Below are 23,273 nucleotides of genomic sequence, written 5' to 3'. Positions count from 1 at the left end.
TTGTTTTATTAGGTGATTATCACCGTGTAATTTAAATTACATACATACATACATACATACATACATACATTATCATTATAGACTGTTATGCCTTTCAGCGTTCAGTCTGCAAGCCTCTGAGAATTTACTAAACATCACCACAATCCTCGATTTGCAACTAGTGTTGTGGCCTCATTTAGTTCTATACCTCTTATCTTTAAATAGTTAGAAACCGAGTCTAACCATCGTCATCTTGGTCTCTCTCTGCTTCTCTAACCCTCCATAACAGAGTCCATTATTCTCCTAGGTAACCTATCCTCCCCCATTCGCCTCATGACCCCACCACCGAAGCTGGTTTATGCGTACAGCTTCACACATCGAGTTCATTCCTAACTTAGCCTTTATCTCCTCATTCTGAGTACCATCCTGCCATTTTTCCCACCTGTTTGTACCAGCAATCATTCTTGCTACTTTCATGTCTGTTACTTCTAACTTATGAATAAAATATCTTGAGTTCACCCAGCTTTCGCTCCCGTAAAGCAAAGTTGGTGTGAAAACAGACCAATAAAAAGATAGTTTCGTTTGGGAGCTGACTTCCTTCTTACAGAATACTGCTGATCGCAACTGTGAGCTCACTGCATTAGCTTTACGACACCTTGATTCAATCTCACTTACTATATTACCATCCTGGGAGAACACACAACCTAAATACTTGAAATTATCGACCTGTTCTAGCTTTGTATCACCAATCTAACATTCAGTTCTGTTGAATTTCTTACCTACTGACATCAATTTAGTCTTCGAGAGGCTAATTTTCATACCATACTCATTGCACCTATTTTCAAGTTCCAAGATATGACACTGCAGGCTTTCGGCACAGTCTGCCATTATGACCAAGTCGTCAGCATAGACCAAACTACTTACTACATTTCCACCTAACTGAATCCCTCCCTGCCATTTTATACCTTTCAGCAGATGATCCATGTAAACTACGAACAGCAAAGATGAAAGATTAAAGCCTTGTCTAACCCCTGTAAGTACCCTGAACCAAGAACTCATTCTACCATCAATTCTCACTGAAGCCCAATTGTCAACATAAATGCCTTTAATTGATTTTAATAATCTAATTTAATTCCATAGTCCCCCAGTATAGTGAACATCTTTTCCCTCGGTATCCTGCCATATGCTTCCTCTAGATCTACGAAACATAAACACAACTGCCTATTCCTCTCGTAGCATTTTTCAATTACCTGGCGCATACTGAAAATCTGATCCTGACAGCCTCTCTGTGGTGTGAAACCACACTGGTTTTCATCCAACTTCCTCTCAACGACTGATTGCACCCTCCCTTCCAAGATGCCAGTGAATAAATACTTTGCCTGGTATACTAATCTATGAGATACCTCGATAGTTGTTGCAATCCTTCCTGTTCACTTGCTTACAGATAGGTGCAATTACTGCTTTCGTCCAATCTGAAGGTACCTTACCAACACTCCATGCTAATTTTACTACCCTATGAAGCCATTTCATCCCTGCCTTCCCACTATACTTCACAATTTCAGGTCTAATTTAATCTATTCCTGCTGCCTTATGACAATGGAGTTTTTTTTACCATCCTTTCCACTTCCCCAAGCATAATTTCACCAACATCATTTTCCTCCTCCCCATGAGCTTGGCTGTTTGCAACACCACCAGGATGATTTCCTTTTACATTGAGAAGATGTTCAAAATATTCCCTCCACCTCTCCAGTGATTCCCTGGGATCTATTAAGAGTACACCTGAATTACTCAAAACACTGTTCATTTCCTTTTTCCCTCCCTTCCTAAGATTCTTTATTACTGTCCAGAAAGGTTTCCCTGCTGCTCGACCTAGCCTTTCCAGGTTATTACTAAAATCTTCCCATGATTTCTTTTTGGATTCAACAACTATTTGTTTCGCTCTGTTTCTTTCATCTACGTACAAATCCCTGTCTGCCTCGGCCCTTGTTTGGAGCCATTTCTGATAAGCCTTCTTTTTATGTTTACAGGCTGCTCTCACTTCATCATTCCACCAAGAGGTTCGCCTTTTCCCATCTTTACACACAGTTGTTCCTAGGCATTCCCTTGCTGTTTCTACTACAGCATCCCTGTATGCCACCCATTCACTTTCTATATCCTGAACCTGCTTACTGTCTACTGTTCGAAACTTCTCACTAATCATATCCATGTACTTCTGTCTAATTTCCTCGTCCTGGAGATTTTCTAAACTTATTCGTTTGCAGACAGATTTCACTTTCTCTACCCTAGGCCTAGAGATACTTGGTTCACTACAGATCAGATAGTAGTCTGCATCATCGAAAAATCCCCGGAAAACTCGTACATTCCTAACAGATTTCCTTAATTCTAAGTCGATTAAGATATAGTCTATTATGGATCTGGTACCCCTAGCCTCCCATGTGTAGCGGTGAATAGCCTTATGCTTGAAGAATGTATTCGTAACAGCTAAACCCATACTAGCACAGAAGTCCAGCAAATGCTTCCCATTCCCATTAGCTTCCATATCTTCCCCACATTTACCAATCACCCTTTCGTATCCTTCAGTTCTATTCCCAACTCTCGCATTGAAATCGCCCATTAGCACTATTCTATCCTTGCTGTTGACCCTGACCACAATGTCGCTCAATGCTACATAAAACTTGTCAACTTCATCCTCGTCTGCACCCTCACATGGTGAATACACGGACACAACTCTAGTCCTAATTTCCTCCAACTGACAAATCTACCCACATCATTCGCTCATTACGTGCCTAACATAAACTATATTGCGTGCAATGATATTCCTGATAAACAGCCCTACCCCAGACTCTGCCCTTCCCTTTCTAACACCCGTCAAGTACACTTTATAATCTCCTATCTCTTCCTCGTTATCTCCCCTTACCCGAATATCACTTACTCGTAGCACATCCAGATGCATCCTCTTTGCTGACTCAGCCAGTTCTACCTTCTTTCTTCCATAAGCCCCATTAATATTGATAGCTCCCCATCGAATTCCATTTCGTTCGCCAAGTTGTTTCCAAGGAGTCCCTCGCCTGTCAAATGGGAGTGGGACTCCATTACTCCCATAGGTCCGAGGCTTGCTTAAAATGTTCTGAGCTCGGTAATTTAAATTATGTTATTTTAAAAACAAACTGTGAGTTGTGCTACTATTTAAAAAGGGTACCTATAAGGACTGTTTATGGACCATATCGTCGGTGAGTTTTGAAAAACCTTTTTTAAAAAGAAGGTATCTTGTCCACTATAACCGACTTGGTGCACGAAGTACACACAAAATTGCATTATTGGCTATGCTGCGCAATCTTGATGTGTCATTGGTGCCTTGGGTACCGAGTGGAATCGCCTGAAATTTGAGCTTCATTGGTTGAAAATAGTATTTGAAGAAAGTTGAAAAGGTTTTCCTTTGAAATTCTCAAGTGATATGCTACGAAGTTGGTAAATGTGTTTAAACTTAAAGAGAGTTACCGGGCAAGTTGGCCATGTGGATAGGGCCGCACAGATGTGAGCTTGTATCCGGGAGATAACGGGTTCGAACCCCATTGTCGGCAGCCCTGAAAATGGTGTTCCATTGTTTCCCATTTTCACACCAGGCAAATGCTGGGGCTGTACCTTAATTAAGGCCACGGCCGCTTCCTTGCCACACCTAGGCGTTTCCTATCCCATCATCCCCACAAGACATAAGTTATCTGTGTCGGTGCGACATAAAGCCAAATTAACAAAATTTAAGAAAACTAAACCTGTGGTTACTGTAATTAGCTGATGTTGCCTGGTATTATAACTTAAAGACTTTTCAGAGTGCAGCTAATGTCTAATATCACATTATCATTACCAATATTTAAATCTGAAGGACTCAATATTGTGTAGGCCCTACTACTTAACCTAATTTCTTAGTAATATTATTGTACTTAGGTTCTTTTAGTAGCTAAACAAATTCATTTTCTACAGAATATTGAAGGTATTATTTATAATTTTGGAGCCTCATTCTCTTTAACGTAATGGATTTATTCATTTTCTCAAAATTTATTCTTGTTGTTGTTGCATCATCTTATAATGGTTATACCACTGTTGGGACAAGATGATGTGTATTTATAAGCGTTGCGTCACCCTTAGGAGTTTGTCATTGTCTTCCGGAAAGGGTTGTTGATTAGACGCTTGAAATATGTAGACGTTAAGTCTTTGACTGATTGTGACTGTGCTTAATAGTACTGTGCCATTCCACTGTTCCAGGAATAAAATTAAATCAAGTTGGGATGAAAGCAATTACTGATAACAAAGTTAAACACAATGCATAAATTCAATAAAATGTCAATGAAGTTCAGTATAACGCGAAGTCGAAATGTTCAAGATCATAATGGCAATGGTAAAGACAAAATAAGAATTTGAATTGTTAAAAGCAACATTATTAAAAACACATAAATGAAGAAGCAATAATAGGAAGCAGACACGTTACGATCGACGGGCTAATTAAGTCTCATAAAGCTATTGAAAAAGAGAAGTAAATCCAAGAAAGAAAGAATATTGATAGCGTTTAGATAACAAAATAAAGCATAAATATAAGAAGATTGATATACATGTTATATAATTTAAATATAGGAAGGACTGATTAGCAGAAGTATTTAAAACGGCAAGAACAAGGCCTTGACCAGAGAGGAAATAATTCGATATAACACAGCGTCAACACATATTAATTCATAAAACAATTCCATATGACGTAAAACTGAAATAATAGCAGACATATTGGAGATCTGATAGCAATTAAGTCTACACAAAGCAATCTGAAACTGAATCTCATTGTAAAATTACGTTAGAAGGCTTTGATAACGTCAATATGTTACAGCTGATTTAATCAATGTGCTTTATCTTTTCAATTGAGCAATTCAAGATCACCATCATGGCTCTCTAAGAAGACTTGAGGCAGACTATCCGGATGATACCGAGCTGAACTGACAAGGCAGAGAGGAACCTGGACCCCAGATGACATCCTGATGACCAGTGGAATAGAATGACCATCACCCAGAGTTGCGCGAGATGAACGAAAGGTGAAATTCCAGAAGCGAAGGAAAAAGATAAGTTTCTTAAAATAAATGTATACAATTGCTCGGTAGAGAGAAGTATAACTCATTTGTAGTTAAACTCTAGGTGGTATATCGTATTGTCTTCAGACTGACCTAAATTGTGTTAGATTCTCGCGAGTGATTTATTTATTGTGTCGATATGAGGGAATATGTAGTCTTCCTAAGAAACAAGACTAACTCCAGTTAGGGAATGTGATATAATATTCTGATAATGATATTTCAATGAAATCAAAGAATCCCAACATGTTATGACATGTCGTATGTGAAGTGCTTATGAGTAGAACATTTTAGGATCTTCGATAAAATGCCGAATGATGTGTTAATATATGGAGGTTATATGTTATCATAAGAAGTTAGAATAATGTTAGATATGGATAGGACGGCAGACAGGAGACATGTATGTTAGTTAAGAAGATATTGATCCAATGACATGAATGGTCAAGAATAAAATGATTTATGCATCAAAATAACTTACATATGCAGAATATTTGAAATGGGAAATGAAGATGTTATGATGTTACAAATGAGAAATGAATTGAAGAAATATATATTGCTACGATGATATAATATATGTAATAGAATATTTGAAGAGAAAGATGAGATTATTGATGCAAACTAGGATTGCGTATGTCTACTAAGGTGGTTTGAAAAATCTGTGCAAAGTCCGAGAGATGGCACCACCGGCGTGTATCAAGGTCACGTTTAGTTAGTAGCATCTCCTGAATGAACGCACACTGAATGAACGCACACCAAGTTTCAGCCATATTGGTCTATTCCTTTGTGTTTGGCATTTGTGTGAATTAAGGAAGTCGAGTGATTTTCAAGAAATGGACGAAAAAAGAATTTCCTGCGGTGATTAAACATTACTTTATGAAAGACAAAACGCCGGAGGAGACTAAAGAGAAGCTTGATAAACATTATGGTGACTCTGCACCTTCGATTAGAACAGTTTATAAGTGGTTTCAAAATTTTCGGACTGGCCATATGGGCACAAGTGACACTGAACGTTCTGGACAGCCTGTGGAGATTACGACTCTAGAAATCATTAATCAAATCCATGATATGGTGATGGATGACAGAAGAGTTAAGATGCATGAGATTGCTAGTGCTGTGGGCATCTCGACTGAACGGGTACATAATATTTTGCATAAACATTTGGACATGAGAAAGCTATCCGCAAGATGGGTGCCGTGATTGCTCACGCTTCACCAAGAACGGAATCGTGTGAAGTGTTGCAAGGATGGTTTGCAGCTGTTCCAGAAGAATCCAGAGGACTTTAAGCATCGTTTCGTCACTGTGGATGAAACATGGTACATTACTATACTCCTGAGACCAAACAACAATCTAAACAATGGGTTACCAAGGGGGAATCTGCACCAAAAAAGGCGAAGACCGTTCCTTCGGCCGGAAAGGTTATGGCGATTGTCTTTTGGGATTCACAAGGGATAATCCTCCTCGACTATCTGGAAAAGGGTAAAACTATTACAGGTGCATATTATTCATTGTTATTGGACCGTTTGAAAACCGAGCTGCAAGAAAAACACCCGTGAATGGCCCACAAGAAGGTCCTTTTCCATCACGACAAGGCACCAGCACGCACCTCAGCAGTTGTGGTCGCAAAATTAATGGAAATAGGATTCCAAATCGTTTCACATTCCCCCTATTCTCCAGACTTGGCTCCCTTGGACTACTATTTGTTCCCCAATTTGAAGAAATGGCTGGCGGGACAAAGATTTTATTCAAACGAGGAGGTGATTGCAAACACTAATGGATATTTTGCAGACTTGGACAAATCCTATTATTCGGAAGGAATCAACAAACTAGAACATCGCTGGACGAAGTGTATAAGCCTAAAAGGAGACTATGTCAAAAAAGAAAAAAGGTTTACCCCAAACACGTAAGTAGTCTTCATTTCTGCACGGACTTTTCAAGTAAAAAATCACACACTGTTAGATCTGGAGAACAAGGGGGAAACAAACCAGCACTGATCATTCTGTCTGTAAATACTTCCGAGATAGTAAGGAGGGAATCTTCTACTGTATGAGCAGGGGCTGAATCTTGTTGAAACCACCATTAACTGATGGAAGACTGGCGTCAAAATGCTTTGGTACCTCTCTGCATTTACTGTCATCTCAGTGAATTTTTTTTTTTTAAATAGGCCCAATTATTTGTCTAAAAAATGAGTATGTGACCTCATGCGAATTAATTAAATATGTGGGGAATATCATTCCCATCGTCGCCATAAGACCTATCTGTGTCAGTGTGATGTAAAGCAACTTGTTCAAAAAAAAAAAAAATCATTTCCTAATGTAATATTTCCTGGCTGTTCGACTGCACTCCATTACTTAAATTTTGGACTTACCAATTTCCATTCTGTACTCTTTCTCCAAGTCTCTGTTCATACCATTTGCATCAATTTCTCCAGATGTTCTGCAGAATCAGATAAAATAACAGTATCATTCTTGGATTGTGATTCCCTTCTTAAATTCCTCTTTGACTTCCTTTACCACTTCTTCTATATAATCTTTGAAAAGTAGAAGGGACAAACTACAGCCTGGCCTCACTCCTTTCTGGATTCCTGCTTCTTTTTCAAAGTCCTCGATTCTTATCATTGCCGATTGATTTTTGTATTGTGGATAATCCTTTTTCCCCGGTAACTGATCTCTATCACCTTCAGAATCATAGTTAAAATATTCATTTCCGTGTTGATGATTACTAGTTTTGGAAAATATTACACCCGGTCAGGTCAGGAATATCCTGCTACCGTATGTGACAGTAGACGGTATGACCTGTGACTGTCTGGCCGAGGGTCAGGCGGCCAACCAAACCGGACAATCAGAAGGGGGACCAATGGCTATGGGCGGAGGAGTTCCCCTTTTGGAGGCCAGATGAATTCAAGAATTCATCAGAAGTTGGCAGTCAATCGCTATGGAGGCGGAAGAAGGAACCTTGTAAACACATCAACGGCGGAGTAGGCAGAGGAACTGTGAACCACAAACTGCTGCCTTGCAGATAGGGAGAGGACCCCAAAGGCTAAGGGAAGATACCCTGACAGAAAACCGGCTGGTATGACAGCTAAGAGAGCAGCCCCTCATCATGCTAACTTCTATAGAGCTAATAACCCACATGGAGCGAAATTAACTATTCAGAGAAACATGAGAGTAGCCAGAGGGATATCAAGGAAACAACCTGGCGTGAAACGGTATATGAGAATTGGCACTAGGAACGTGACCTCGCTGTCAGGGAAGGAGTTAGAAATACAGTTGTTGAAGAAATGGAGGAGTACAAGTTTGCCATACTTGGAGTCAGTGAAGCCAAGAGAAAATGTAGTGACCAAATAAATTTGGATAAGGGACATGTAATGAGATACTCAGGAGTTAGCAGGAATGAAGGGCAAAAGACGGAGTAGTCATCATTATGTCCGAAGCAGTGGGAAACAAAGTGAGAGGATGGGAACCTATTAACTCCAGACTTATCACAGTGGATGTGGAACTAGAAGAAAGTATTACGTAGTGCAGGTGTATGCCCCCACTGAAGATATGCAAGAAGTAGATAAGGAGCAATTCTATGTTCAAATGCAAAAAGCTATAGACAAAGCCAGGGAAAGAAGTAGACATGTTATTGTGATGGGGGACTGGAACACTAGGATTGGAAGCAGGTTACATCAAGGACATGGATGTGTGGGCCAACATGGAGCAAAACGTACCATCAACACCAATGGTGAAAGAATGTTGGAACTCTGTACTGATAACAAGCTAAGGATTGGCAACACCTTTTCCCCCCATAAAAGTATCCATAAAATAAGTTTTGAGGCAGTAGGCCAAGGAGCAAAAAGTTGCACGGACTACTTTTGTTACACCAAGAACATGACTTATGCAGCACTAGATATAAGGGTCTTCAGCAGTGCAGATCAGATCAAGTGGAACTTTGAGGATATTGAGCAAGTAGAACAAACTGAGTACCTGGGCACCATCTTCAGAGAGGATGGAAAATTAGAGGCAGAAATAAACAACAGAATTAGAAAAGCTAATCAAGAAAAGCTAAACCTCCTGTATGGTGCAGAGAGTTGGACAGTGCATAAAACACTGGAAAGTCATTTGGTCGCCGCTGAGATGAGATATTTGCAGAAAGTTGCTGGGAAAATTCGAAAAGACCATCTCAGAAACACCACAGTGAGAGATGAGCTTCAGCAGGAGTCAATAATGGATGTCATTGAGAGGAGAAGATTGGGCTGGATTGGTTGCCTAGAAAGAATAAAAGATGAAAGGAAAGCGAAGCAGGTGTGGCGAGCCAGACCAACAGGAAGAAGAACACAAGGGAGGCCACGGATTGCGTACATCTTGGGACTGATCAGGAAGCGAGGGAAGGCCCTGGGTGATGGTCAGAGAATGGCGCACGACAGAAGAAACTTTAATAAATGGCTGAAATGCACCGACGCCTAATGGCACAAAGGGAAAAAAGAAGAAAAATATTACAAAGGATGTCCCACCAATGAACACTGTATAAGTACAATATTAATATTTGAGTACTAGTTTTGGTCCCTTCGGGACCATCTTCAGCTAAACATACATGAAATTACAGAAAATCATCGCCATAAGACCCATCTGTGTCGGTGCGACGTAAAGCAAAATAGCAAAAAAAAATAAATAAATACAGAAAGCATTTGACAAACAAATACAAATACAAACAAAATTGTTTAATCACAGAAGCGATGAAAACTCTTTCCTGTTATGGACATACATTATAAAATTGTGTGTTCAAGTCAAATGAACAAATTTATATTAAAAATAATGCATGACTCTTAGACTGGAGATCTATGTTCTAGATGAAAGGTGATTTATTTGTTCGCAATGTAATACTGAGATGTGTCTTGGAATCTTGGTTGATGTCAAATGACCTATTTACTGCCTGTTTGTTGACGTAACTCCGATTGGGTAACACTCAGGTTTAAAATATGATGCTGCTTTAAAATATTATGTTGTTAAAAAATATAAGGAGCTGTAGATGTTTGATGTTGGACAAAATGTCTCGTTAACACTTATTGTGGTACACATGCTTGTCTATTGATTCTTGAGGGAACATCATTCGTGGTTGCTATTGTCTGCAAAATTGAGGTAGACAGTTGTTGCGTTGGAAGTAGATAACTCATGACGATGAGTGGCTATTGTGTGGGTGTTAATGTGAGAAGAATGGAATGTTCCCTTATTTCTTGACCTTTGTGACCCTGTCTCTAGTTGTGTCAGACGTGCACTCTGATTGGTGGAACACCAATTGTAATATTTTTTGAAACACCTGCAGAATCTCAAATAGCTTGGTCCAATCAACTTTATCGAATGCCTTTTCTAGATCTACGAATGCCATGTACATGGGCTTGTCCTTCTTAATTTGATTCTCTAAGAAAAGATGTAAAGTCATGATTGCTTCATGTGTTTCTTCTGAAACCATCTGATCTTCCTGCAACCCAGCTTCAACTTGTCTTTCCATACTTCAGTAAATAATGCGTTAAAATTTTGCAGGCATGAGATACTGAACTATGGTGTGGTGGTTTTCACACTTCTCAGCACCTGCTTTCTTGGGTATAGGTATAACAATATTCTGTCTAAAACCGGATTTCAATTCTCCTGTATCACAAACTTGCTGTGCTGGTTTCTCATAAGGCAGTCAGTAATTTTGAGGGTATATCATTAATTCCATGTGCCTTGTTCCTATTTAAGTCCCTCAAAAATATGTCAAATTCTTCTTCTTCTTCTTCTTCTTCTTCTTCTTCTTCTTCTTCTTCTTCAAGAACTTTCCCTTGTTGCAACTGTTGGATATGTCTTACCATCTTTCTGAATTGTCTTCTTTCCCTACAGTGGTTTTCCATCTGAACTCTTAATATTCATACACATAACTTAGTTTTCCTCCCTCCAAAAGTTTCCTTGGTTTTCCTATATGCAGCTTATACCTTTCCTACAAAGATACAACCTCCAACATCCTTACACTTCTCATTCAGCCATTCCTTTTTAACTTCCTTGAACTTTCTTACTACTTCATTCTTTAATCGCCTGTATTCTTTTCCGCCCTCCTCATTTTTAACACCTTTGTACTTTTGCAATTCGTCAATCATGTCTAGTATCCCGAGTTATCCACTGATTCTGAATCTCTGCCTGATCATAATGAAGGCTATTTGATACCTTCCAGTGTCTCCAGTTCTTGTCCACGTATGCAGCTGTCGTTTGTGGTGTTTAAACCAAGAAGATAGGCCTAGCAAGAAATAAATTATGATCAGTGCAGAATTCTACCAGCCAACTTCCTCTTTCATTCCTTTGTTCCTGCCCAAATTCTCCGACTATATTGCATTCTCTACCTTAGTCTGCAACTACATTCCAATCTCCCATCACAATTAGATTTTCATCTCCTTTTACATAATGTATTAAATCTATATCTTCATATACTGTATTCTTTCAATTTCTTCATTATCTGCTAAACTAGTAGGCATATAGACCTGCACTACTGTGGTGGGCATTAGCTTGGTGTCAATCTTGACAACAATAATTCTTCTACTATGCTGATCATAGTAGCTTACCTGCAGCCCTATTTTCATATTCATTATTAAAACAACTCCTGCATTTCTCCCTGTTTGATTTTGTGTTGATAATTCTGTATTTGTCTGTCCAAAAATCCTGCTCTTCCTGCCGACTTATACCAATTGCACCTAACTTTAATCTCTCCATTTTTCCTTTTCAGATTCTCTAGCCTACTACACTGATTAAAGCTTAAAACATTCCATGCTCCCTTGTAGAATATCAGTATCTACCTTCCTGATGATTATCCCACGTGTGTAGTCCCCATCCCAAGAAATGGAATAATTTACCGAGAGGAAGCCATCATCAGTAGGCTACATCATTCATATGGAGAGAGCTGCATGTGCTTGGGAGTTAATTACGGTTGTACTATACGCGCACTTTTTCTTGAGCCCGGAGCTCCCTAGTGCTGAATCGGTAGACCTTGGTTATCTTCGACATCCATATCGGCAACCTTTGAAACACAAACTATGAATCGCTTATTCATCGCTGTGCGACATCTGGCGTACACTTTGCAAACTAGTACTGTTGTTGTTTACACAGCAAAGCCAAACTATATAATTCATGCTAGTAACAAGATTCGCATTGAGAAATGTTATATAATGTTAAATAATGTATGTGTGACACAATTGTTGACGTAAGATAATAAATGTTTAGAAAATTCATATCGATCGATTATATTATCGATTCAATTCAGATTTCATTTCCATCCAGTTGGCAGTATAACCGGAACTGGCAGCACTCCCTCCTTGCACCTCACCCCGTAAAAATCGGGCTCAAGAAAAAGTGCGCGTATAGTAGTTTCTTGTTGTTTTCAGTTGTGCAGCAGTACAGTACAATCATAGCTAATACATGTTAAATATTATAAGGCCATATCGGTCAATCATACAGACTGCCACCTTTGCAACTGCCGAATGGCTGCTACCCCATTTTCGGTTTATCATTTGTTAGTCTGGTCTCTCGACAGATATTCCTTTTCTTTTTTTCTTTTTTTAACCTCGAGTTAGAGGCACTTTCTGCCATTCAATAAATGTTTATTATCTTATATTCACATATAACTAATACTTGAATATACATCCATCTTATGACATGTTTTGTCTCTTTTTTGGAAATATCTTCAGCTAAAACCATACAAAGATACACAAAAAATGACACAGATGATAAATAATAGCATTAAAGTAGCTTTAAAATCCATAAAAACTGATTGAACACTGATAATATGTTTGTTGTTTATGTTTGCTTCTTCTTCTTTCGGACATAAAGTTATTATTTTTTTGTCTTTTTTTTTTGTCTTTGGTGCATGATACAACAAAATGTTCAGTCTTAATTACATGCTTCTAATATAAGACTTGTAACTATTTGTTTGAGTTCTAAATGGAACAGTCTAATTTCTATTGGCAGGAGAAACTCCTCTATACCTTGGTTGAATTTAGGTATAGGCTAATTATATTCAAGAGTCTGAAAAAAGAGAAAATGCTATTGGTGTTATTAAAATGTTTCAAGCACAATGAAATGTATAAACTGCAGATACACCTCTGGCTATCTGCTTCACTGGGGCACACAAACAACCAAGGTCACAGGGTAACCATCAATATCTCAACTAAACTAATCTGGACAATAGTACAATATATTCGAAAGCAACTGATTAAAAGAAGTGGTTACACCACACTTTAGTGTAGGTAAAATTAGATACTTCTGGTTTAGAATGATTACACAATGATGTTTATGAGATTATGCACCAAACTTTTTGCGGTTGTTGGAGAGATATTGAAATAAGTGTATAGTGTGAGTCACTATCTTGCACTGCTCGGAGATCGTTAGCTAGCTCTCGCATTATACCTAAATAAATATAACTTTACCATAAAGTCTAACAACAAAACTGATTATAAACAGTATAACCTGTTTACCGGTACTTACTTGTAAAATGAACACATTGACTGATATTTTCTCGGTACTGCCATACATTTCAAATCTTCAATATTCCTCGTAGCCTGAAAATCTCCACAGCAAATCAAGAGATCAATTTTTACACGCTCTCGTTCTTCGATGAACACTAAAGTCTCATAAATTTTTTCAAGTTCTCCGTGTGCACATCCTTCAATAGCTACCTTCATCCTTCATGCAAAATCAACAGGAGTACAAGGATGCAATTTACATTAAAAAAATAATGCACTTTTAAACACGATAACCTAGTACACGTGTAATTAATAACCTTTTTTTAAAATCTATTTTGTGAATTCCACTGTCATCTTAAAGAGGAAATATATACCATAATGTTCATCAGATAGATTATATTCCCAAATAATACTAAATATTCAAACGCGAATCATTATTCTCGATGTTGATAAACACAGATTAGTATTACACAGTCCCCATATTTGTTGTTGATACTGTCCTTGTAACAAATGACAACTATTGACAATACAACCAACCTCTAAAAAAGCAATGTATTCCCAACAGGGTGGTACCGTTGCCTACAACAAGACCAAATCACGACCGACTCCAATCAACACCTCCTAGATATATAAGGCCTCACAACTGTTCTGGGAATATACTGTGACGTCAAAATCGGGAGGCAAGCTTGAACCTTTTCAGTAATAACACAGCAATGAGTTTGGCCATGTAACGCTGAAATTAGAAGAGTTTTAATTCTTTTAATGGTGCCAATTGTTAATACCGTTGTACGTAATGGTACTGATGTGTTGCGTACTCAACTTTAAGGAGAATTCCGGCAGTGATAACGAAGTGCATGCATTAAGTTTACGAAAGACGAGGTTATGCGGCAGATATGTTTACGTGCAATTCCAAGACAAGACTACAGATTTACTAATAACTCAATGGTGAGTAACTATTATTATTACATTCTCACACAATCATAATGAGTATAGGCCTATGACGTATTTAACTACACGCAACAGCTGGTGATATGTAGGCATATTTACTCTTCAATGATATAAGGTTATGTTAGATCACAATCATGGGATACATTATTTCAACGGTATTATTATTATTATTATTATTATTATTATTATTATTATTATTATTATTATTATTATTATTATTATTATTATTATTATTATTATTATTATTATTATTATTATTATTATTATTATACGCATTAAAACATACCACCTACAGGAGCTGCTGGTGTAGGCCGATTCACTCTGTAAATGCACGAATTTCGCTCACGGGGATATATTATTTTACAGGTATGCCACAGACACTTCAAAGTCGGTGATATTTTATGGGAAGTAACTGGTACTGATCCTGCCAGAATGTGACTATAAATAAGATGGGCAGTTGGAAAAGATATAAGCCACTGCTGTCTCTGACAATCATGGTCTTGGAAGAGGAGTAGTTAAAAGAACCAGGCAAAAATGTAGAATAGAAAGGAGCAATAAACAGGGCCATTGAAGATAGTACATATCTCATACACAGAATTTCAACACAGCTGAAAAGTACAATAAACACGTTGTTACCTGATGGTTGTTGTACTGTGATGAAGGGAACGTAAGTAATTTTTCTGTACATCGATACATCAAGGCAACCATACTGCATGGCATATGTAATCATCTTATAAGACATGACCTTTATTCTAAACGGGTTTTATTAAAGTAAAAATATTTCTAATGTATATGTGGACAAAATTACTAATACAAATGCGGTATATTCTTTAGTTACAAAACATCATAGCTGCATCACAAGGAATGAGTGTAACAATGTGTAGAAAGATTCAATAAATAATTCTAGTCCTAGTTGGTGAACTGGACACCGAGGATGATGTCCTCACAGTTAATTTAATAGCCATAGTTAAAATATTTCTTAGTTCATAAAGGAATATGTGTATGATTTTCTTGTTATTTGTTCAACCTTCTGTCTGATATCTCCTCATGTTTACAAATTTATGGCCTACCCCGCGGTGAGGGGATATAATGCCTGCCTCTTACCCGGAGGCCCCGGTTCGATTCCAGGCCAAGTCAGGGATTTTTACCTAGATCTGAGGGCTGGTTTGAGGTTCACTCAGCCTGCGTGTTTACATTTGCGAGCTATCTGACGGTGAGATAGCGGCCCAGGTCTAGAAAGCCAAGAATAACGGCTGAAAGGATTCGTCCTGCGGAACCCAAGACACCTCGTAATCTGCAGGCCTTCGGGCTGAGCAGGATCAAGGCCAAGCCCTTCAGGGCTGTTGCGCCGTGCGATTTTTACAAATTTATGAGACAGTAGCAATTTAATGTTGCCACAATAGGTCAATACTTTTAAAAGAGTAGGCTCCAGTCCGAATGGTAGTCCAATATTAGGTTAGAAACTTACATACTTTCTGGAATACATAAAGGTTTTGAAAATAATGACAAATTGGTAACATCGATGATAGGTGAAATTCTCATTAAACCATACATGAACTTCAAGGGAGGAAACATTGTAGGCTCATGTGCAAATACTGCCAGTGATGCTACATCAGCTTAGATGTTAGGCCTATGCTAATATTATACGTGCTAGTTTTCTTTTAAGATCACGTAATGCCTATTTAAATTGAAATATGTTTGTAACATTCTGTTGTGATGTTAGCAATTCGGCCTAAGTGAGTTAACATTGCAAGATTCTGTCGTGTTTTACAACTGTTTGCTGTTTATCTTTAATGGCAGAGTCACTAAAATACGGTAATAACGACAGTATAATTCAATATCCTTCAAATTTAAACGCTATTTGTTAGTAAATAAATTATTCCATTGGCAAAAAATATTAAAATCAAGTCTGTGTTTAACCATGTTCCGCGTTTCTCTGCATTGCCATCGCCTCCGTAGCGTGACGTCACTACCCTATTGTTAGGCCTTATTATCTAGGAGGTGTTGCTCCAATCCTCTCGATCGTTCAAAGATGGCGAATCGAGTAGCCGGAATTGTTGGAAATGTGGTTTGTTTTGGTTTGTTGTTATCGTATGTAGTCGGTGTAATTTTATGAAACTTGACGATAAATATTAGTTTCTTCGTATAATATAAGTGTGTGAGTGTATTTATATTAGTCAGTGGACACATAGGCTCTGTATTTATACACAGTAATGTGAGAATGTGCTTGTTTTGATCGTGTTTTTACCCATTGAAGAACATGAGTGCACTAGTTGGACCAGGTTTTAGTCTAACTATGGCAATGCCTCTTATAAAACTATTCTTAAAAAATGAGCTCAAACTGAATGTAGAAAAAACAGTGTCCATGACGTTTAGAAGAGGGGGACCTCATGGAATCTTCCATTATGAAGACCAAGAACTTAAGTCCGTAAAGCATTTTAAATACTTGGGTGTAATTTTTCAAACCCAAGGTAATGTTTTCACCCTCCATCTCATAGACCGTCTAAAAGCATCTATGAAAGCAATATCTGACATTAAGCACCTGAGAAACTTGTATTTAGAAACGGCCATAAAACTCTTTCATCTAAAAATCAGCCCTATAGCAACATATGGCTTGGAAAACATTTGGGAACATTTGAGTATGAAACAGTTAGATAAAATCGAGAAGTTGAAGGCAATCTACTTGAAACGGGCTCTGTGCCTCTCCAAATATTCTCCTTCCCGGCTCGTGTATGAGCTATACAGAGAGGGATTTTATGTGGAAGAGCTAAGGTTACAGTTGTTACTTCCAGCAACAACACCCTATATTCATCTGCTTCGAGACCTACGATCGAAGAAGGCTGACATCTGGGAAGATTTCTACTCTACCGATGCCATGCTAAATCGCGAGTGGGTTCAAGGTGGATATGAACTGCGACACCTGCTGACAAGGTTCTCCGTTCATGGGTTCCATTATAAACTGTGTAATATAAAGCGTTATCATGAACCAGGTTTGAACTGTGTATGTTTAAGATGTGGTGCACACTGTACTAGGAACCATGTTTTAAATTGTAAACAGCGATCAGAATCACTGGTGAAATTTTGCAACGAAGACTAATGATTTATATAGTAATTCCTTGCACATTGTGCGCGTTAAATAATATTAAAACTATTCTTAAGTTTTCTACGGAATAGAACATTAAGAGAGAACTGGATTAGGAATATACATCGTGATTATTTTGAAGTGCATGAGAAAATTGTACCGTGCATACATCATTTTGAGAATAAGTCTGAGGTTAGGCAAGTCATTTCTCTACTTGTAAACTATTCGTGTTTCTCGAAAAATATTACTTTAGATAGAATATAACTGATATTGTGTTAATCCGTCAGTGTGTATGTGCTTCAAAATGTCGAGTGATTTTGATGCAAATGTATTTTACAATAAACTGTGCTTTGCCTGCGGAAATGTTTAGCTAGATCTAGAAGTATAACAAAACTCATAAGTGAGACAGATGGAGCAATCTGTACACTGTTACACAGAAGATATAGTGACTTGAGGGATTAGCTGGGTTTATAATGTAGGGTTTTTACACTACCAACACATTCAGATTCATGATGTGGTTATCTGTTATCAAGCAGAGAGCGCCGAACTGAAGCTCGTCCATGTGGTTAAATATCAATGTTTAGTCAATAAAGTTTTTGCACTCATGTTCTTTAATAGGTAAAAACCTATTACATCCGTAATGTCTGAACGTTTCATTACTAAAGTTACTATCATTGTGTGAAGTGCTGCTATGCCATATGTCAACATTATGTTAGCATTACCAGGGCCGTTCATGGGTTAACATAATCATTTCGGGTGTAATTGGGCTGAGTGACTCAGACGGTTAAAGCGCTGGCCTTCTGACCCCAAGTTGGCAGATTCCACTCTGGCTCAGTCCGGTGGTATTTGAAGGTGCTCAAATACGTCAGCTTTGTGTCGGTAGATTTACTGGCACGTAAAAGAACTACTGCAGGACTAAATTTCAGCACTTCGACGTCTCCAAAAACTGTAAAAATATAGTTAGTGGGACGTAAAGCCAATAACGTTATTATTTCGGGAGTACTTGCCATTCATTGGGTGCTGAATTTAAGAAATTGTCCACCCCTTCAAAACTAAGGTAACAAATTATGTTTCACAGTTCTCATGACAGCGAATAAATCGAGGAATTCCGCACCTTAATTCATTGTGAAACATTCAAAATGGTGTTAGAAATATCATTTTAACAGTTTTATCATGTATTTTCATCTATCCAGGGAAGTGAAATCTAAGAGAAAACGTTATTTGACGAACTGAAATTTCTAAATAATCACCTTGTTGGGCTCTTTTCTAGTAGAATATATGTAATTCTAGTTGCTTATACGTGATGCGTACTTGATGACGAAGCGTTTTTATATGTGTAAAAGTGATTTTCACTATGATGTTACATTTATCATGTTAAATTGCCGCCGTTTATATAATATGTACAGACGTGCACATTAATGATGTCCCGACATAAACAATCAACACTGCCCCACTCCAGTACTGAAAAGAAGGGGAGAGAGTGAAGGGGTAGTGTTGAAAGCCAATCCAGTACAAAACATGGGGGAAGGGAGTGAAGAGGTAGTGTCGAAGGCACAATGACTCACCTTCTCGCTTAACGCATTGCTGCATGGACTGCATGCAGACAGCCTGCTACAAGACTTTGCTGTGATCGAAATGGGCACAGTGGCGGATGTATTGAAGTACAGCATTAGGTTACCTACTCGTCCGGCCCCGCGGTGTACGGGGCAACGCGTCCGGCCGCCCCGGGTTCGATTCCCGGCCGGGTCAGGGGGTTTTAATTGTAAATGATTAATATCCCTGGCCTGGGGCCTGCGTGTTTGTGTCGTCCTTAACGTTCCTCACATTCAACACTCAACACTTCCGCAATTCCAATTACATGCAGGTTCATATATTGTGCAAGTAGGGGCAAAAGAACTCTATAGGTCGACGCCCCGAATAAATAGTATTTTAACATAAAAAATTAAAAAGTAACCTATTCTGATAATTACAGTATTAAGACGTAAAGGAGGTTTTTGACCGAAAAGTATATTATACTAGTTAGAAATATTTTGTAGCTGCGTTATATCGGGTCTACCAATCCTTCTTCACCTTGTTCTTGCCATACTTCTTTCCATCTCCAGACTGCCTTAAGACTGCATGGTATTGCTTGTGCTATTGCTTGGGGGACCATGTGAGCCTCTCACATGCCAATAATACGGCCTCGATTCACCTGTGATAGGATAGGAGCCATCTTATTACAATGTTACAGTATAACGTCGGAATACACACGCTGTGTATTCAGCACTACCTGTTCACTCCCTTCCCCTCCTTTTCAGTACTGGAGTGGCCTTCAACACTATCCCTTTACTCTCTCCCCTCCTTCTCAGTACTGGAGTGGGGAAGTGTTGATTGTTTATGTCAGGACATCATTAATGTGCGTGCGTGTACGTGATATTTTCGTGTTAGCCAATACCAGCAATCCGGCTACTTCGGCCGCCATGTTTTTTTAATATTACGGTTTGAGGATTGGAGTCGGTCTTGCCTACAAGATATACAAGGTCGGAACATAACTACTGAAAAAGAGGCCCGACCGTGTTCACGGTTTGGCCGCTAGATGTCAAGTTTCGTTCTGATCTTCGCCAAGGTCTGTCTAGGGAGGTCAAGTCACGAATGCTACTTATGGAGCCGCCATATTGGGTCTTTAAGCGAGCGTAACCAAAGGCAAGTGTATTCGAATTTGGAGGATTTCGGTACCGTACATTGAAATAAAAACAAAATACCAACTATTTTTCATAAAGAATTTAATTGGGCACCTACTAGTCATGTATATATAACTGTATAACACTTAAATGATATGAATACATTCACGCCGGATTCAGTAGACCCTCAGTATAGTTTCGTTATCCCTCCTAGTTCTAATAAATTTTCGTCGCTCATGAGCCCAATTGACATCCAAGAATTAAATCTGGTCATCAACACAACCAAACATTCGACACCTGGACGGGATGCGATCTCGTATTCCGTAATAAAGCAGCTCCCTCTTTTAGCTAGGCAGCATTTACTACAGATTTTCAATCTTTGCCTTGAGACGACTCGAACCCCCTCCACTTGGAACGCATTCTATCTAGTCCTCCTATTGAAACCAGGTAAAAATCCTGTCCTTCCTGATAGTTATAGGGGTATTTACCTGGGACAATGCCTTAGAAAATTTTTCCAAAAAATTATTCTGGATCGCCTCAAATGGTCTCTCGATTTCTATAACTTGCTATCAAAATATCAATTTGCCTTCCTACCGGGTCGTTCTGACTCTGATGCCATTAACCTTTTGGTTACAGGTATCAGTTTAGCACGATGTCGGAAGGAACCCTTGTTGGCAATTTTCTTTGACTTATGATCATGTTGACCTCAAAATTTTACTCCAAAAATTGCTCAATTACAATTTTCCGCCTCTCTTTATTAATCTTCTATTGAACATGCTAAGGCACAGATCACTTCAACTCAAACACTTCCCACAGATCTCAACACGTATGACTTCTAAGGGGCTCCCTCACGGGGATATCCTAAGTCCGATTTTATTCTCAATCTATTCGATGTCCCTCGAGAACTTTATTACACGCAGAGCACGTATGATCCAATTGCCGACGATCTCGTGATATATCTCAGTCTTCCATCACTTGAAGAGGTTTATAAGTCAGTACATATGACGCTTCTGGATTTTGGTAAATGGCTCACTGATCATAACTTCGAAGTATCCTTCGACAAATTTCGTGCGATTGTTTTCTCTTAGGCTCAGCGTACGGAACACCACCCTATTCGATTCCAGGGGTTTTCGATCCCGATCGTCCAGTCTACTAAATATCTAGGTATTTACCTTGACCGGAAATTACTATGGCACACCCAAGTCAAATACCTGGTGGATAAGTCCCTTCCCAAAAGAAACAATCTTTTTCGCCCTACGACAGAGATCTTGGGGATCCGATCCCATTACGATGCTTCTGTTATATCGTAACATTATTCGATCTTACTTGGATTATGGCTCGGGGTTTATCGACACGGCAGCCAATCAAAAACTTACTCAATTGGATTCACTTCAAGTACAGTTTGTTAAACTTTGTATTGGGGCTCTACAGTCATCCCCCAACAATGCCATACTGGTTGAAGCTGCGGAGTTTCCCTTAAAACTGCGGACAAAATTGTTAGCCACCAAGTTTCTTCTACGGATTCTATCTCCCAACTCACACCCTCTCATCCCTAAATTATCCTTGCTAGTTCGTTATTATCAAGATATGGGTACACCTTTAAACAGATTCCCCGCGCTGGCATGGGCTTATTGGAAATTTAGTTATCTTCGTACCTCTATTCTGAGTAACCCGTCCACAACTAACTACATTTTTCCCTTTCAGGCAAACTATTATGTCCCTAACATGATACCGCCAACATCAGGAGGTGTTCAACCATTTGGCCCGGCCCGGACACAAAGTGCTAGGAAATATGTCCATCGCATTTTGTCACAGGATATTCACGCAATAGCACCAGTATTCTATACTGATGGGTCCAAAACTTGCAACCCCCCCCCCCCAGGTGTGGGGGCGGCCTTTTTCTCCCCGGATCTTGTTCTATCCAAACAATTCTCCCTCCCATCAGAGACTTCTATTTTTACGGCTGAAGCTTTCGCAATCCGTCAAGCCCTACTATACGTTAAGTACTCACACCTCGATAATGTATATATTGCTTCTGATTCCTTGAGTGTGCTTTAAAAATTCCAGTTCCCGATCACATTGGTACATTCAAAATCTTCGAAAAATGTGTTTCGATCTGCACCAACGAGGTAAAAAGATTACATTAATCTGGGTTCCGGGTCATTCACATATCACTGGTAATGTACAGGCTGATCTCTTAGCTCAAGGAGCTGTGCACGGTCAGGGTGTGGCGTTTTCTTTGATGTTGCCATTCATGGTGTTTTGGAGCAGTTGTCGCGAGACGATACGACAGATTTGGCAGACTGAGTGGAGTAACCCCGCGTGTCATAAAGGACGACATTTATTCACACTCCTTCCGAATGTCTCACGTTCTCCGTGGTTTACAAAACATCCTTATACTCGACGTCATATAACTAATCTTATACGTATGCGGCTTAACCATATGTGCACGCCGGATCAATTATTTCGGATGAAGTTGGTCGCGTCTAACCTCTGTAAGTGTCGTACGTCGATTGCTACCATTAATCATATAGTTTTCAGTGTCCGTTACTTGAAGTTAGCAGGCGTAAATGGTTACAACCTTTTTTTCGAACACAATTCGCGCTACCTACTCATCTGACGTGTTGGATACTCGATCCCACGCCTATTATGGTGGCTGCCCTCTCGAATTTCCTTTATGACACCAACTCTCTACTGTAGGTTACGCCCCTTTCTCTTTCTTTTATATGTCGACCCGGTCATATGTGTGATTGGTAGAAAGTCGCCAAGTAGTACTCAGCCTGGCGTGAAGTCCAGTACCTCGTGTCCTTGTGATTTTCCTGTGTGGTAGTTGAATTCATAACCCCCTTTTTTACATTTTCTCTTTTGTGTTTCCGCCTCCTCCATATTTTGTGTTTGATTATCCCATCACGACAAGACAAGACAAGACAAGACAACGTGCTCCGCTCGCACATCCGATGGCTGCTTATATGCAGATCATTCTCTTTGATGCAGATCGAGCAGGCAGTGTCCGTTCGCTGGCACAACTACTTTTCGTC

General features: G+C 39.1%; 1 protein-coding gene across 1 annotated transcript in view; it reads right to left on the bottom strand.

Moving 5' to 3' along the window:
- Positions 1-14,031, bottom strand: part of ldbr (lariat debranching enzyme) — a 141,591-nt gene extending 127,560 nt beyond the window's left edge. Inside the window, exon 1 of the mRNA XM_067148596.2 lies at positions 13,568-14,031. Coding sequence (XP_067004697.2) covers positions 13,568-13,764 — 197 coding nt within the window. The 5' untranslated portion in view covers positions 13,765-14,031. The remainder of the gene's footprint in view (positions 1-13,567) is intronic.
- Between the last annotated feature and the right edge of the window lie 9,242 nt (positions 14,032-23,273).

The sequence above is a fragment of the Anabrus simplex genome, chromosome 5 (genome assembly GCF_040414725.1).
Source record: "Anabrus simplex isolate iqAnaSimp1 chromosome 5, ASM4041472v1, whole genome shotgun sequence".
Classification (NCBI taxonomy): Eukaryota; Metazoa; Arthropoda; class Insecta; order Orthoptera; family Tettigoniidae; genus Anabrus; species Anabrus simplex.
The sequence above is the reverse complement of the archived record's forward strand: the minus strand, read 5'-3'. Positions and strand labels throughout refer to the sequence as shown.